Source organism: Ovis canadensis, chromosome 7 (genome assembly GCF_042477335.2).
Source record: "Ovis canadensis isolate MfBH-ARS-UI-01 breed Bighorn chromosome 7, ARS-UI_OviCan_v2, whole genome shotgun sequence".
In the NCBI taxonomy this organism is placed as follows: domain Eukaryota; kingdom Metazoa; phylum Chordata; class Mammalia; order Artiodactyla; family Bovidae; genus Ovis; species Ovis canadensis.
Genome location: NC_091251.1, coordinates 70,332,844 through 70,351,547, shown reverse-complemented (window position 1 = coordinate 70,351,547; position 18,704 = coordinate 70,332,844). Strand labels below are relative to the sequence as shown.

General features: G+C 36.5%; 1 protein-coding gene across 31 annotated transcripts in view; it reads right to left on the bottom strand.

The window, feature by feature from the left end:
- Positions 1–18,704, bottom strand: part of GABPB1 (GA binding protein transcription factor subunit beta 1) — a 67,704-nt gene that overhangs the window by 22,757 nt on the left and 26,243 nt on the right. For 14 of the 31 annotated variants that reach the window (XM_069596564.1, XM_069596561.1, XM_069596567.1 and 11 more), the window contains 4 exons: positions 9,507–9,614; positions 4,177–4,344; positions 2,379–2,573; positions 319–466 (listed from right to left, as the gene is read on the bottom strand). In XM_069596564.1, the coding sequence (XP_069452665.1) occupies positions 319–466; positions 2,379–2,573; positions 4,177–4,344; positions 9,507–9,614 (619 nt within the window). Of the gene's footprint in view, positions 1–318; positions 467–2,378; positions 2,574–4,176; positions 4,345–9,506; positions 9,615–13,375; positions 13,492–18,704 lie in introns of all 31 variants that reach the window. The other 17 variants (XM_069596575.1, XM_069596581.1, XM_069596576.1 and 14 more) reach the window with 3 other exon arrangements.

Here is an 18,704-nt window from a genome sequence, read left to right as displayed (position 1 = left end):
AAGGAATTTAATCTAGTGCACTTTTCTGACAAACTACTTTACTTTATTCAATTGTTAAATGAAGCTTAGATAGTATTAGTTTTGTGAAACAAGCTTGGATAGCATTCGCTTTTGAAAGGTCATATTGTAGTATGTTTTGCAATATCACCTTTCTATAGATTATTTTTCTTATGAAAGTTTGATTTTTGTCAATTATAAGAAAGAAAACCAAGGTGGCTAATATAATCTTACCCTTATTCTCCAACAGTCCTTTCTTAAAAGGATGTATACCTACTAAAGCATAAAATCCCAACAGCTATCCTATATGCATCTCAATACCTGTTGCCTTGGATGAATTTTCTGAAGATACCAGACCTGTTAGGTTCACCACCCCTCCAGGTCCAATGATAAACTGCGGTGTTGCAGCATGTATCGTCACAGTGTCGGGGCTCTCTGGGTTTGTGTTGATTTGGTTCTGCATAGCAATCTAGGCAACAAAGTACCAGAGCTGTTTTCAGAATTACAGAACATACAGCAGACTTTTAATATCACACAAACACAAATATAAAGGAACGTTCTATAATCTAAGAAGAATTATATAATACAAATGGAAAGCTTTGTTTATGGTCTATTGAAAGTACAGAAGTAAATCATAGGTATGGATTTATATCCTAATTTTCCTCATTAGATAAAGCAGCAAAAATCCCATGCGAGGAGAAATTAGTATCTGAGAGACTTTTACAGAACACAGTTGAGGGAATTCCCTGGTGGGCCAGTGCTTAGGACTCTGTGCTTTCAACACTAAGGGTGTAGGTTCAACTCTTGGCTAGGGAACTAAAATCTTGCAAGCTGTGCAGAGGGGAAAGAAAAAAAATAAAAAATACATATATGTATGTATCTATTACAACTGACAGATATTCTGCTGCCCTGTAGTTACAGAAAACAAATTATTTAAATCAAAATTATGTTCTCTACTATGTTTGGCAATATATAACCCTACCTATAGAAAGCACATCCTTCCCAACTGTTCTCCAGCCTCAATTCTAGGCCCCAAACTGCAGTCAGAAGAAAAAAAAATTGAAAGAAGCACAGAATGTGTTTATTTCCCTGAATATACAACGTATTTTAAGTAACTAGGTGAAGTTCAAAAGACTTATATGGTCTTATAGAAGAGTTCTACTGGGAAGAAGAACAAGAAGCAGTAAGTAAAGAAGATAATTTACATCAATGTTGTCTAGTTAAAGAAAAGAGAAGTAATGTTGGTTATTAGGAAAACTATATGTCGAAAAGCCATAAATAACTGTGTTCATAAACAGACTTTTTTGAGGATGGTGAAAAAATAAACCAATCAGAATGATGAAGACTACTATTACTCACCAAGGGGACATTATTATGGTTACTTAAAAAAAACTTCAGTGGGAGGACAACAGAGTTGAAAAATGATATGGTATCCACACATGCAACAAAATAATTAAGAGAATAAAATGTCTAGAAGGGAATTCAGAACCTTAAAAACACCGAAAGTCATCATTGTATCTAATCTTCTAATGTTACATGCAAAGACTATGGTCTTATAATTAGGAAAATAAACAGTAATGAACAAAAAGGAAGTGAAAGAGGAATAGGTCTGTCCAAAATAATGTCCAAAATGAAAAACTATAAGCTAAATAATACCCTGAGGAAACCAGGGTCAAAAAAGAAAAATCTATCCTGTTGTTCACTGCAACACTATTTTCAATAGCTAGAACATGGAAGCAAGCTAGACGCCCATTGACAGATGAATGGATAAAGAAGTTATGGTACATATACACAATGGAATATCACTAAGCCATAAAAAGAAAAAAATTTGAGTCAGTTCTGATGAGGTGGATGAATCTAGAACCTATTATACAGAGTGAAGTGAGTCAGAAAGAGAAAGATAAATATCATATTCTAACACACATATCTAAAAATCTAAAAAATCTAAAAAAATGGTTCTGAAGAATTTATTTACTGGGCAGCAATGGAGAAACAGACATAGAGAATAGACTTATGGACATCGGGAGAGGGGAAGAGAGGGTGAGATGTATAGAAAGAGTAACATGGAAACTTACATTACCATATGTAAAATAGATAGCCAACGGGAATTTGCTGTATGGCTCAGGAAACTCAAACAGGGGCTCTGTGTCAACCCAGAGGGATGGGATGGGAAGGGAGATGGGAGGGAGGCTCAAAAAGGAGGGGATATATGTATATCTATGGCTGCTTCATGTTGAGGTTTGACAGAAAACAACAAAATTCTGTAAAGCAACTATACTTCAATTAAAAAATAAATTTTAAAAAAACCTATAAGCTAAATAGTTAAATCATTCATATGACAGAGATCTTTCTTATTTTCTTAAGTTAAAGCCAAAAGTTACCTGTAGTATCTCTGCTAAATCTTCATTTCCATTGTCTATTGAAATATCAAATGCAGTTTTACAAAATTTACTTTGCGTGTGTACATCAGCACCATATTTGATTAAAAGTTCCACCACCTCTTGATGATTGTGTTCCGTGGCCCAGTGTAAAGCTGTCATCTTCAACATGTCTTTTGCATTAACATCAGCACCATGCTATAAAAATTCGAAATAAGAAATCTCTAAAATATGAAGTATAAAAAAGTTCTAATATGAAAATACTAACCTCTGTGCTTTAAACCAAGAATTTGCTACTAACATGATCAACTCTTATTTCTGTGTGCTGAATAATCTACCTGTTCCCAGAATCACCATACATCTGTTACTTAGTCAGTTTCCTATCATGCTAGCTTTCCCAACTGCCTTCTTTCTAATTTCTCAGGAATACAGCAATTATTCTTTCAGCCACCCAGTCATGAGCATGAAGGGCTAAAATGGCATAAGGAGTGAAGGAAAACTATATAGCTTCCTCCAAAATCCTCCAGCCCCTTATTTACACAAAAATATCCTTTGCTTTCAAAACCAATGCAATATAGTGAATTAATAGGGATCTCTCTAGAGGTACACTGTTCATAATGGTGGTCACTAGACATATGTAGTCTGAATACAGATGCTTTGCATATAAATACACAGGAATTCAAAGACATCACACCAAAAAAAGGACGTAAAACATCTCAGTAATAATTTTATACTGATTAATATTGAAATAATTTTTATATATACTGAGTTAAATAAAATATAATATGAAAAACATTTTTTTTTTACTTTTTTAATGTAGTTAATAGAAAATCTAGAGTTACATGCGATTTGTATTTATGGCTTCCACTGTATGTTTTTTAGATAAGTTGACCTAGAGGCTGGAATAAAAAAGATTAAGAATATCTACATCTAACACTCTCTGTTTCAGAATTTTCTCTTTGGCATTTAGATGATTAAAGCAAAAGCCCTGTCCATACTAGTTTGTTTGTTAACTATCCAAACTAACATTCCCTTCAATGTACATGTAAAATGTGTTGAGTAAGACAAAGTTATGGGTCACTGACCATAGCAGAGACCAAGATCCAAGAAATCAACTGTCTGACTTACCTAAAAACATGCATACAAGTTTTTCCCCCCACAAAATAAAACTTTAAGATAATTTTCATTTAAATAAATGCTTACACACAAAAAGTGAGATAACAGGCATAGAAAAGGCAGACATTCAATCAGACTGAGACAGGCTGGGACCTGAGACCCTTTGCTGCAGTGCCTACACCTGGACAAACATCTCCTCTAGCAACAGAATACAGAGAAACCATAGGGACTAAAAATAACTGCATGTGTGACTGGGGCAAATTATGAACATTAAATACAAAACGACCAAAATCCCAACTGCTACTTCTGAGGTGTTGGGAGCAAAAGCTGGGTACTACACACAGCTCCACCAAGGAGGAGGGTACACCACTCAAGCAACCCTCCTACCTAATGGCTGGACTGGCCCCTACCCTAACCCTATTTAAGGGACCAGCTTCTCCCTCCTCAGAGAATGAGCAAGAGAACCTGTTACCTGTTTCTACTCCCACATGCTGAAGCACAAGTCCCTAAAAAGCCCTGTCTGAATTTCTTGTCTGGCCTCTTACTAACTTCTATTGATTAAGGAGTCCAAGGACCCTAGCCAGTAACAAAACTAGTTCCCTTCTCCCTCTTACAAAACAACTATGGTTTTATAAACCTTTGTGGGCTGACTTTCAAAAGCAGAGTACAAAAAGAGAACACATACCTTAAGCAAAACTTCCACTATGCTGGCGTGGCCCTCAGAGGCGGCCATATGCAATGGCGTTCGGTCCACTTTGGTTCTGGCATCTCTACTTACACCAGCTCGGAGCAGTACTTCTGTGGTGGAATAATGTCCATACTGTGCTGCCAGATGAAGTGGAGAAGTTCCCAGCTACACCACAAGAAAAAAAAATCCACATGTGTAGTCATTTTTAAATATAATTCTATTTCTACCTTCTATTTTATATATTGTGTCCACAGAGCAAACAGATTATCTTTTTATCAAATGTTAACAATAGTAACTCAAAACTTTTGAAAAGGAGTAATTTTTGCTGATCAAAGTCTCTTCAAAGGAACCTTCAAGAAGTCCCATTCGTTTCTCAGTGAGGAAGAAAAGTCAATATTTCATTTAATTCAAACGTGCTTTATTTTTTTTATCAGATAAATAGTCTAAACAAAATTAATTTCATCAGCAATTAGAGTCTGAGAAATTTTTGAGTACTAGGATGTTTTCCCTATATTACTCACACAAAACTTCTTTTCATCTATGAAACTCATATCAAATAAATGTTAGTGTATATTTTTACATTAAACTGTTTAATAGGAATTATAGCACCTCAGTAATCTTTTTAAAGGAGTTCATACAGTCATTTTTCAAGGGAAAAATCTGATCTGAGGTGCACTGCCAAAGGTGAGTTAAGACAGATCCAAAATTCACAGCAGAAACTAATACAACATTGTAAATCAACTATTCAGTTCAGTCGCTCAGTCATGTCCGACTCTGCGACGCCAAGAATTGTAGCATGCCAGGCCTCCCTGTCCATCACCAGCTATATGTGCCAATAAAATTTTTTTAAAAAAGAACCATGTCAATGTATGGCAAAAACAATACAGTATTGTAAAGTAAAATAAAGTAAAAATAAAAATTTAAAAAATAATAAAAAGAAAAAAAAGAAAAGAAAAAAATAAAAATTTAAAAGAAAAAAAAAAAAAAGAACCAAAACAGAGCCCAGTTCTGAAATTGATTCCATGTGGCCCAGTCACTACATTAACACAACATTCATACCGGGGAAATACATAGTAATATATGAAGAAGAGCTTTATCAGAGGTATAATTTTTAATAGGTCAAAATTAGAATTATATTATATCCCAAGCATTTAGAAGCACAGGAAGTCCCTATAACTCTATGATTATCAAGGCATTCATTTTAAAGAACCAAGACAGTTCACTAGAACACGTGATCTGCTAACACCACTACAGTAATAATAGCAACTAAGGCTTCTGTTTCCATAGCAAGCACTATTCTAAGGCCTTTACACTTATTATCTCAATCTCCTTATAACATAGGTACTATTACTGTCCTCACTTGGCAGTAAAAGAAACTAAGCACAAAGAGGTTACTAACATGCCTGAAGTCACACAGCAAGAGTCATAATACAAAGCTAGGCATGTGCTCTTAATACATGGTAAAAAGGGAAGTCACTTACCCTTGGAATACTTATTTTATTACTATTAAAAGCCTCATATTTTTAAGGGATGGTCATTCCAGCAGATCAAAGAAGATTCTTAAACAGTCCTTTCGTTCTCCATATTCAGTTTCTTAAACTGGCCCTTTCTATATTCTTATATTCTAATATTTAATAAGTATCTCAGCAGCCCATTTAGCAGCCATGAGCTCTACTTAGAATGAGAGCTTACTTGTTTTTTCTTTACTTATTTTATTTTTTCTTCTTGAGACTTTACCTTTTAGGTTGAAGATACAAAAGATACATCTATATATTCATACATATATGTAGTTTAAAGGGAAAAATTAAGGTAAACACCATCACAGTCTAGAAATAAAACATTACCAAAATTTAAAATCTTTCTACATGCCACCCCCTAAAAAACCCTTCCCTCAATCTCTGAAGTTGGGATAAACATTGTTTTACTTTGCTTTTTTTTTAATTACTATATATCTCTAAGTAATATACTTTGGTTCTGCCTGCTGAGCTTTACTTAAATAGAATCACATTTCATGTATTTCCCTGAGACTTGCCTTCTTTTGCTTAATTTCCTAAGATTCACCCATGTTGATGAATTTAAGTGTGGTTCACTAATTTTCTCTCCTTTGTAACTTTCTACCAAATGAATAAGCCACAATTAATTTAACCAATCTATTGCTGAACATTAAAATTTCCAGTTTTTTGTTATTATGAATAATGCTGCTACTAAAAATAGTCTTATACATGTCTCAAGTATATGAACAAGAGTTTCCTTTGGGAATGTTCTTTGAAGTTCAATAGCTATTCCTGAGGGCAGGTACATATTCAGACTTACAAGGTACTGCCAAATTGTCCTCCAAAATGTTTGTATCAATATATGAATCTCCTCACCAATAGCTGGTACTGCCAGACTTCTTAATTTTGTTTTTGCTAATCTGGTGAATATGCAATAGTATTTCATGATTTTACTTTGCATTTGCCCAATTTTAATGTAGCTGAGCATCTTTTCATGTCTATTGATCATTTAAACTTTCGCTTTAGTAAAGTACCATATCAAGCCATTTGCCCTATCTCCTTTGTTATTACTGTCATGGGAATTTCTATGTATTATCGACATTAATTTTTCTTAAGGTTTTTTTGTGTTTTTTCAAGGTTATTTTTTTGGGTTATTAGGTTATACTTCTAATGGAAGTATAACTGATTTACCGTATTATATTAGTTTCAGGTATATAGCATAGTGATTCAGTATTTCTAGATTATACTTCACTAAAAGTTATAAAATAATGGCTACAATTCCCTGATATACAATAATCTTTGCTGCGTATCTATTTTATACATAGTAGTCTGTATCTCTTAATCCTATATCCTATTTTGTCCCTCCTGGCTTCTCTCTCCCCACTAGTTTGTTTTCGATATCAGTGAGTCCAGTTTCTATTTTGCTATATATATTTATAGATTCCACAAAAAAGTGGGATCATACTCTATTTGTCTTTCTCTAACTTACATTGCTAAAAATGGCAGAATCTCATTCTCTTTTATAGCTGAGTAATATTCCACATCTTCTGTATCCATTTTTGTGTTGGTAGACACTCAGATTTCTTTTATATCTTGGCTATTATAAATAGCACTGCTACGAACACTGGGGTGCATGCAGCTCTTCAAACTGAGAGTTTTCATTTTTTCCAGATAAGATACCCAGGAGTGGAACTGCTAGACCACACTAGCAGTATGATACTAGTGGAACTGCTAGATAGTTCTATTTTTAATTCTTTGTGGAATCTCCACACCATTTTCCACAGTGACTGCACCAGTTTACTTCCCCAGCAACAGTGCACAAGAATTTCCTTTTCTCCACATTTTTGCCAACATTTATGTGTAGATTTTTTTTGATGACAGCCATTTTAACAGGTGGGAGGTGATACCTCATTGGTGTTTCAAAGGCTTTTTTTTGTCTTGATGTACTACAGGATCACTATGATGTGACTAGATGTGTACTGATTGTTTTTATTGATCCTGCTGGAGATTGACTGGGTTACTTGAATCTGTGAGCTATCATCTTTCACCAGTCTTGGTAAATCTAAACCATTATCTTTTAAAAATAATTTCATCCCTATTCTTGCTCTCCCTGTAGATTTATGATCAGATAGATGCTAGACCTTCTCACACACTAGCCTTCACGGCTCCTGACTTCGTTCATATCTTCTATTTCTCTCTGTGCTACACTGTGGATGACTTGTATTTACCAATTTTCTCTTCAGCTGCTCCTCATCTGTTGTTAAAATTTTATCTACAGTCCTTATAAGTCTGCTTAATGCTATCAGTTGTTCCAGTGGGTTATTATCCAAGTTGGTTTGTGTCCCTGTGTCTTCAATTATTTCTGACCATTCATTTTCCGTGGAATTTCACTTGTGGGTATAAAGCCTGGGATGAAGTAGGTCCCTCCAGAAAGGATATTCATTTGCTCATGTCAGAAACCTGGGGAAACTTCTAGTCCAAAGACCACTTTAAATTCATTTTTCACTTCATGGTTTTGCAGAATATGTAAGTATTTATGAGTTAAGGCCACAAATGTTTGACTCCAAATTTACATCAACAAAAATTTTCCTCTCTCCATTTGATACTGAGATCAGGCCAGTTGATTTGTCTTACAGTATCCAACAACAGTGGCAAGGGCAGGCAGGAGGAAGGAAGGGGTGTTTCTGGTTTACCCTTACCATGAAGGTACATCTCTCTGGGATTCCAGTATTATGGGGAAAGGATCTCTATAAGACTTCTCTGTGTGAGCAGTCTCAGGTCTTCCTCTAAAGTCACCTATGCCAGGGAGGTGGGAAAACCAACAAGCGAATAAATGGACTGAGTTGGCAAATGTTCTAAGCGTGAAATTTCTCTGGCTCTGGCCTTCGCTTGGTTTTTCAGGTTGATAATCCCTGTCTAACTCACTGGTGCACTAACAATTTTTTTTTTAATATTCAGTCAAAAAATCTTTATCTTTTAAAGACAGGTGCTGAAGTCTATGGATGAAACAAAATGGTTCCTGAAATTTACTTTAAAATAATACAAAATAAAGAAAGTAAATGGGACTATAGAGAAAACAAGACTCATCTGATTTGATAAATTTTGAAGTGTATGCAGGGGTTATGTGTTTGAAATTTTCCATAATAAAAAAATTTGTTCTGAATAAAAAATTAAAAAGAACATGGAACAAATAAGCTAAAAACAACAAAATCAAAACTCTGGAATTTTTAGTTGTTACCAGTGGGAGAATTAATCCAGATTCTTAACCCTCTATACTACCAAGAACATCCCTTTTGATTTACCTGCAGAATTGAATAGTTATGGTTTTTATCTTCTTCACAATTGCCTTCTATAATTACTAAGAACTCCTTCCCATATCTTTCTTCCTTCTGGGTCATGTTTGTAATATTTTCACAAGTATCAATTGAAATGCAAACATTTTTACTTTTTAGAATCAATTATAACATTAACACCAAATTTGTTTTTTCAGAATTATAAATTCTACCTGTGCTATTTATAAGGCCTTTAAATTAAATCTCAAGCAGCTACCTTTTACATTCACCCTACATTACTGAAATCCATAATTTAAGGAAAAATCCATGGTTGGACAGAATATTTAGATAAGGTTGTCCAATATTTTTTTAAAAAGACTATATGAACCATTCTCCTTAAAAAGCTAGCTATAATTCTAAAACTGCGAACAAATTTGCAAAGAAAAAAATTACTTTTCACCATTTATAAACACAATACTGACTAAACTTTTAACTGGAAAAACAAAAGGTGAGAACAAGAAGAAAGGGAAAAAAATCCCACAACATTAAAATCATTCTTTACCCAGTCTGTAGTAAAAGGAGCTCCATTAGCCATCAAAATACGAACTTCATCATCTTGACCTGCTCGTGCCGCTTCTAAAAGCTTCTTTCCCAAATCTACCAGGGACATCTAAACAAAACATAGATGAATTTAACATCTCCATTCATATATTATGACATGACTTCTTTCCCCTTTTATCTTTATTAATAAGTCATTTCTCAATTATCTCTTTAAAAGGTTGTGATATAGTTCATCTGAAACTACAGATCACACAAAAGTAATTTTTATTTGAACTTTGGAAGCAGATTTTTCTTTCTTATTAAATTTTCACCTAGGGTAATAAAATTAGTAAGCGTCTTTTAATTTCACGGCTGCAATCACCATCTGCAGTGATTTTGGAGCCCAAAAACAAACAAAAAAATAAACTCTGACACTGTTTCCACTGTTTCCCCATCTATTTCCCATGAAGTGATGGAACCAGATGCCATAATCTTCGTTTTCTGAATGTTGAGCTTTAAGCCAACTTTTTCACTCTCCTCTTTCACTTTCATCAAGAGGCTTTTTAGTTCGCTTCACTTTCTGCCATAAGGGTAGTGTCATCTGCATATCTGAGGTTATTGATATTTCTCCCAGCAATCTTGATTCCAGCTTGTGTTTCTTCCAGTCCAGCATTTCTCATGATGTAGTCTGTATATAAGTTAAATAAGCAGGGTGACAATATACAGCCTTGACATACTCCTTTTCCTATTTGGAACCAGTCTGTTGTTCCATGTCCAGTTCTAACTGTTGCTTCCTGACCTGCATACAGATTTCTCAAGAGGCAGGTTAGGTGGTCTGGTATTCCCATCTCGTTCAGAATTTTCAACAGTTTACTGTGATCCACACAGTCAAAGGCTTTGGCATAGTCAATAAAGCAGAAATAGATGTTTTTCTGGAACTCTCTTGCTTTTTCGATGATCCAGCAGATGTTGGCAATTTGATCTCTGGTTCCTCCGCCTTTTCTAAAACCAACTTGAACATCTAGAAGTTCACGGTTCATGTATTGCTAAAGCCTGGCTTGGAGAATTTTGAGCATTAAAAGACACTTACTCCTTGGAAGAAAAGTTATGACCAACCTAGACAGCATATTCAAAAGCAGAGACATTACTTTGCCAACAAAGGTCCGTCTAGTCAAGGCTATGGTTTTCCCAGTGGTCATGTATGGATGTGAGAGTTGGACTGTGAAGAAAGCTGAGCACCCAAGAATTGATGCTTTTGAACTGTGGTGTTGGAGAAGGCTCTTGAGGGTCCCATGGACTGCAGGGAGATCCAACCAGTCCATTCTGAAGGAGATCAACCCTGGGATTTCTTTGGAGGGAATGATGCTAAAGCTGAAACTCCAGTACTTTGGCCACCTCATGAGAAGAGCTGACTCACTGGAAAAGACTCTGATGCTGGGAGGGGTCAGGGGTGGGAGGAGAAGGGGGTGACAGAGGATGAGATGGCTGGATGGCATCACTGACTCGATGGACGTGAGTCTGAGTGAACTCCGGGAGTTGGTGATGGACAGGGAGGCCTGGCATGCTGTGATTCATGGGGTCGCAAAGAGTCGGACACAATTGAGCGACTGAACTGAACTGAACTGAATAAAATCAGTCTGAATTCTCTGAACATAGCTAGTAAAAAAAAAAAAAAATAGAAGAGGTAAGAGGTAGAGAAAGCTTGTCTAGAATTTAAAACTAGCAACAAACTGTTTTCACTTGAGGAGTTGCAGCAATAAAATTATCTCACAAATATAAAATAAATAAATACACTACCCTCTTTAACTGGTAAAAATTTAAAATAAATCTATCATAATTTTCTTTTGTAACCGTAAATGTGCTCAGAATTTGAAAATAAGTATTTTCAATCCTTGTACAGGCATTTGCATGTATGTTCTTTCAGAAAAGGCACAACTTATATTTAATGAAAATAAGGAAAAGAGAGTCTAACAGTATTATCAATAGAGTATGTGTCTCACTAAGCATCTATAAAGTAAGTAAGTATGCCCTGTACCTGAAATCCTGAATACAAGATATACAAGGTATCTGAAAAAAACTAATGTCACTGTCTAGGGGGTGGGTGGGTGTATGTATTGTCTTGAATAAGAAATACTGAAATATCTGTTGGGGAAAGAGCATAACAGGAATACACAGGGAAAGAAAGATTTTAAAGTATCAGAAATGCTCGAATCCAAGGGAGAAGAAAGTTCCCAAATCCAGAAAGACTATTCAATGATGTTATATGTATCCACAGGGAAGGCAACAGGTAGAATTTGAAGGTTGTGTGGAAGGGAAGATAGACAACACCTTAAATTTACACAAGAAAGATGACTGGCGTATGAATTTGTCTCAAAAAGTGAATACTATTTGAGTAGAGGGGAAATAAATTATAAGAGAAGAGTGTCAGGTTGATTAGTGTATCCCAATCTGCTATGAACAAGTATTATCTAGGAAGAGGGGAAAGGCGTATGTGTGTGAGAAGGATGCCGACAGAGCTCAGCGAGGTTATTTATACCAGAAAGGAACAGAATGCATCACATAGAGGTGTTAGGAAATCTAAAAGGGCTGATTAAAAAATGTCCCCAAAAGAACATGTTTGTGCTTAAATTATTCTATTTTTTAGTAGATTTCATAACATAGAAATACCAAACAGAAAGAGAGTAACCAGGAATAGATGTTAATACTGGGAGGTTCACACAATGACTAGGCGAGATGCTTATGTCCAGAACAGACATTTGTCACTAGACAGGAAAGAATTTCTTATAGCTGTTCAATTTGTAAGAATACAAACAATTCATAAAATAACCTATGTGAAAATGAAGAAAAACAACCCTATGCTCCTGTGGATTTTATGCGGGGAGTTTTATACGACTTTTTGTGACACAACATCTTCACTCTTGAATTTCTGATTCTTTTCTTTTTCCTCCCATTCTCTTATTCACACCTTGCTGTAGTCACCAGAACCCAAAATATTCCATTATCTCACTAAAAATACAAAAATCAAAAGAGGTTATTGCTCTTCAATGAAGAATTTTTCCTAGGGAATATGTACCAGCTGGATGTGAATTAACAACATATTCATTAGGCAAAGAATCTACAATAATTATGTCCTACACTAAAGACAGGATAAGGTAAAAAAGAAAGGCCCCTGTTCTACAGAAGCACAGCAAAATCTAAACTGGCCATACTAAAAAAGACAGTAATGGATGACCAAAATTTCATATTAACCTGCTTTTACAATGAAATAAGTCTTTCCCCCAAATATGCATTTTAAAATATGTCTTCACACAGATGTGTATAACGGACTTTTGGACTCAGAGGGAGAGGGAGAGGGTGGGATGATTTGGGAGAATGACATTCTAACATGTATACTATCATGTGAATTGAATCGCCAGTCTATGTCTGACGCAGGATGCAGCATGCTTGGGGCTGGTGCATGGGGATGACCCAGAAAGATGTTCTGGGGAGGGAGGTGGGAGGGGGGTTCATGTTTGGGAACGCATGTAAGAATTAAAGATTTTAAAATTTAAAAAATAAAAAACTAAAAATAAAAAAAAAAATAAAAATAAAAAAAAAAATAAAATATGTCTTCAGTTCAGTTCAGTCGCTCAGTCGTGTCCGACTCTTTGTGACCCCATGAATCACAGCACGCCAGGCCTCCCTGTCTATCACCAACTCCCAGAGTTCACTCAAACTCATGTCCATTGAGTCGGTGATGCCATCCAGCCATCTCATCCTCTGTCGTCCCCTTCTTACATAGTAATAAATCAATTTGCATTCATTCAGCACACATACTGCCTGATGGATCCTTTGGATATATGGAGGCATTTTAGGGATAACTTGGGAGGAAGGAAGGGATGAATACTTAACCTTCATTTAAAGGGCAAGTGTCAGGGATACTAGAGGTCCAGCAATGCAGGGAACAATCCAGTATGGCAAAGAACTGTCACCTACTGGCTGACTTTCAAAGGTCCCACTGAATATATCTAAAACGAGAAATAACTAATAAGTAAACAAAATGTATTTTCCCACAGTATTAATGTATCCCAAATCTTCTAGAATGCAACAATTCATCTCTTTCATTCAGAACTTAAAGAGTTTTTCACCATTTTGGAAAATGATGTCACCAATGCCAATACCACTTGGGTACCTGAATCGCCAATATAATACTATCCTGTAAGCAGCTTTCACAGTTAGTACATTCATAGTGATTCTATGTACAGGCACAAGCGTTTCACTACCTTCTGCTTCATCTAGTGTAATCTGCTCCAGGACTTACATACTGAAATACACTTATTATTATAAACTGCTTTCCTTCTACTTCCCTTTATATTGAAATTAGGGAAATACAATGATTTTTAAGTTGTATAGATAATATTAACTATAGCTTTCATTTCAAGCTAGGAGAGTGGGCAAAACAAAATATTTATTATAAAAGCAAAACTAATGAATATAATAAGATTGAAAAATCAACAGAAGAACATACATGTGAAATCAAGTAAGACCAAAGTCAAAGATGCTCTAATTTTCTTGTCAAGATAGTAAAAGTTAAGATGACAAAGCTAATAAAATATAGCAATTTCACTCCTACTTCTCACCAGACAGGAACCATGAACACCACAGTAGAATTAATCCGACCCTTAGAGGAGCTCAATTTTGTTAGGACAACAAAATTGACCAAGGGGACCATAGCTCCACATCAAGCCATCAGTTTACTTACTTCATTATCTATGTATGAAATCCTCAGAGATAGAGTTATATTTATATAAAATCATCTAAAGACTTAGCAGAAAAGATTGCTTTTTTGCTTTGGCAAACTGGCAAATATCTTTCCCACAAGCAAATGGAGAAGCCTAATTCAATAAATTTTAATGAAGGTTTAAAATATTTACTGAAAATATATTACGTGTATGGTACTGAATGCCATTTAGTTTAAAGCTCTCTTCTTCTTGAGAAGAAAACAAAACAAAACCCACTGCAAAAAATTCCCTTGAATTTCTTTACTATTTCTAAAACAGCTTATCATAATCTGATATAAGCCATTTTAAAAATCCAATTAAAATGTATGTTAATAAGATCTATAGAGGAACTTCAAAATGTCTATAAGCTGGCTGCTACTACTACTACGTCGCTTCAGTCGTGTCCGACTCTGTGCGACCCCAGAGACGGCAGCCCACCAGGCTCCCCCGTCCATGGGATTCTCCAGGCAAGAACACTGGAGTGGATAAACTGGCTACTTTTGCTCAAAAGTACCTGCTGAGAGGGCCATCTAGTGGTAACAGAAATTACTACCAGTAATTAATTTGAAAAAAGTCTTTTTTGTTTCGAATTTCTGTAATTCATAGTTCAGCAGTAGCCACAGGACTGGAAAAGGTCAGTTTTCATTCCAAACCCAAAGAAAGGAAATGTCAAAGAATATTCAAACTACCATACAATTGCACTCATCTCACACGCTAGCAAAGTAACGCTCAAAATTCTACAAGCTAGACTTCAACAAGTATGTGAACCAAGAACTTCCACATGTTCAAGCTGGATTTATAAAAGGCACAGGAACCAGAGATCAGATTGCCAACATCCACTTGATCATAGAAAAAGCAAGAGAATTTCAAAAAAACATCTATTTCTGCTTCATTGACTACACTAAAGCCTTTGACTGTAAGTATCACAACAAACTGGAATATTCTTCAAGAGACAGGAATGTCAGACCACCTTACCTGCCACCTGAAAAGTCTGTATACAGGTCAAGAAATAACAGAACCAGACATGGAACAAGAGACTGGTTCCAAATTGGGAAAGGAGTACGCCAAGGCTGTATACTGTCACCCTGCTTATTTAACTTATATGCAGGGTACACCATGTGAAATGCCAAGGTGAATGAAGCACAAGCTGGAATCAAGATTGCAGAGAGAAATACCAATAACTCCAGATATGCAGATGACACCACCTTTACAGCAGAAAGCAAACAGGAACTAAAGAGCCTCTTGATGAAAGTGAAAGAGGAGAGTGAAAAAGCTGACTTAAAACTCAACAATCAAAAAACGAAGATCATAGCATCTGGTCCCATTACTTCACGGCAAACAGATGGGGAAATAATGGAAACTGTGACAGACAATTTTCCTGGCCTCCAAAATCACTACAGATGGTGACTGCAGCCATGAAATTAAAAGATGCTTGCTCCTTGGAGGAAAAGCTATGAACAACCTAGACAGGATAGTAAAAACATGAGACATTACTTTGCCAACAAAGGTCCATCTAGTCAAAGCTATGGTTTTTCCAGTTGTCATGTATGGATGTGAGAGTTGGACCATCAAGAAAGCTGAGCACTGAAGAATTGATGCTTTTGAACTGTGATGTGGAGAAGACTCTTAAGAGCCCCTTGGACTGCAAGGAGATCAAACCAGTCCATCCTAAAGGAAATCAATCCTGCATATTCATTGGAAGGACTGATGCTGAAGCTGAAACTCCAACACTCTGGCCACCTGATGCGAAGAACTGACTCATCTCAAAAGCCCCTGATGCTGGGAAAGATTGAAGCCAGGAGGAGAAGGGCACAACAGAGGATGAGATGGTAGGATGGTACCACTGACTCAACCAACATGCGTTTGAGTAGGCTCCAGGAGTTAGTGATGGACAGAGAAACCTGGCATGCTGTGTAGTCCATGGGATCGCAAAGAGTCAGACACAACTGAGCAACTGAACTTAACAGAGTTCTTACAGAGAGTGGAGGTGCTGCTATGGCTTTCAGTGGGGCCAGTGTGACTGCTGCGGGCTCAGCAAATGAGGCTCCCCAAATTCCAGACAACGTTGGGAGCCTGGCTTCAGGGTGTCTACCGCTTTGGCACTGACAGGAATGACGTCCAGAGGAACTTGATTCTCAATTTGGGACTCTGCTGCAAGAGTGTGGCTGGCCAGAAATTTGAGTGACATTGACCTAATGGCACCTCACCCTGGGGTCTAGCTGTGAAGACACACAGAACCCCTGTGCTGTACTCGATCCTTCCAAAACCAGCCTCCAATCCATGACCATCTCAAGACTTGCCCTGCTGGTGGCTGAGCTTGACTCAGATGGCGCCTCCCCTTCCCTGCCTGACTCCCTTCTTTGCTGAGTCCACTCAGGACACCCTTCTCTGGTCGGCATGCAGGCTTCAGCTAAAGTGTTGTCTTCTGTTCTGTAAAATGCTGTACGTAGATCCTAAGTTTCTGCAGGGGATGACCCTTGCTCTTATCCTGAGGAATAATCTAATGGTATTTTAACAAATAAAGCATGTACACAAAAAAAGAAGAGACCCTGATGCTGGGAAAGATTGAAGGCAGGAGGAGAAGGGGGTGACAGAGGATGAGATGGTTGATGGCATCACCGACTCAATGGACACTGAGTCTGAGCAAGCTCCAGGAGTTGGTGATGGACAGGGAAGCCCGGCGTGCTGCAATCCACGGGGTCACAAAGAGGCGGAAACCACTGAGTGACTGAACTGAACTGAATTCATAGTTCAGAAAGCTGCTGTGAGAGTGACAGCAGTTACTGGACAGGAAAACTCCCTGTAAAACAAGTAGTAGTTCCATGTGAGCTGTTAGTAACACTCAGAAAAGAAAATGAATTAAAACACTTAAAAAATGTAAGCCTACTATAATATGCTTAATAATAAACTTTGTCTCATCCAAAATTTTAGAATAAAATGTGTAATATCTCCCTCATGCTCAATGAGTACAATTATAAACCCAATAAAATTCTTCTAGTTTTTCATCAAGAAATTTAACACTATGTGTACATCTAAAGCCTTTTTAAATTTTCACACTTTGACCTGGTAATTCCACTCATAGAAATCACAAGAAAACTATTTGAAATATCAGTGTATATATAGTAGTGTTATTTGAAACAGGAAAACACTGAAATGCCTTACTACAAATAGTTAAATTAATATATATCATAAAGGAATATTGTAGTCTTTATAGTTTTTTACTTTTTTATGGATAATTTTGAGCATATGTAAAAATAGACACAAATAGTGTAATAAAATTCCACACAACCACCACAGAGCTTAAATACAGATTTTGCCCAGCCCATTTCCCACCCACACTCCTAAGCACAAGATACTGTAATAGAGGGAAACAAGTCTGCCTCTCTATTGATCTGTTTCCTCCGCCTTAACCTCTGTGCTCCTTTGCTCTGCTACAGGTTAAGAATATTGCCTAGAGGGACTTCCACGGCAGTGCAGCGGTAGGACTTAGGACTCTGCACCTCCTCTGCAAGTGGCGTGGGTTCGATCCCTGGTCAGGGAATGAAGGTCCCACATGCCTTACAACATAGCAAAAAAAGAAAGATGCACAGAATAGCCCATTCTCAAGGCTCTGACCCTTTCAAGGGTAACAGTTTTCTGTTCAAATAGAGACCAAAACCTACAGAATATATTAATAGCTCTTGTCCTCACCTTTGGGCATCTATACACAACATTCTACTGTAGTGTTGTAGGTCAATTATACCTCAAAAATAAACTCAAGGAAACAGATTTGTTGTAACTGGAGGTAAGTGGTGAGGAGAAGGGGGTTGGATGAAAATAATCAAAAGGTACAAACTTCCAATTATAAGAAGTTATAAGTAAGTACTGGGGTGTAATGTGCAACATGATTAATATAATTAAAAAACATTGCAGCGTGTGTGCTTAGTCACTCAGTCGTGTCCAACTCTTGCAATCCGATAAGATTATAGCCATCAGGCTCTTCTGTCCATGAGATTCTGCAGGCAAGGATATTGGAGTGGGTTGCCATTTCCTTCTCCAGCACTGCTGTATGTCATATATAAAAGTTGTGACGGAATAAATCCTAAGAGGTCTCACCACAAAATTTTGTATCTATATGAGATGGTGGACATTCACTAAGATTTACTGCGGTAATCACTTCATGATGTATATAGGTCAAATCATTATGCTGTATATCTTAAAATATATATAATGCAGTATATCAATTATATCTTAATAAAACTGGAAAAAATAAATATATATTTAAACATGTATATGTTTAAATATATATATGGCATTCTTTTAGAAAAACTGCATGCAATGAATTTTCCATTATGAGACTAGATAGACTTTTCTTCTAAAAACTATAGGAAGATATAGCCTTAGTCCTTGTAAGACTTCACAAACTGACTTGGGGATGAAACATCCATAGATTCTATTTTGGACTCTACTTCATCTTTGCA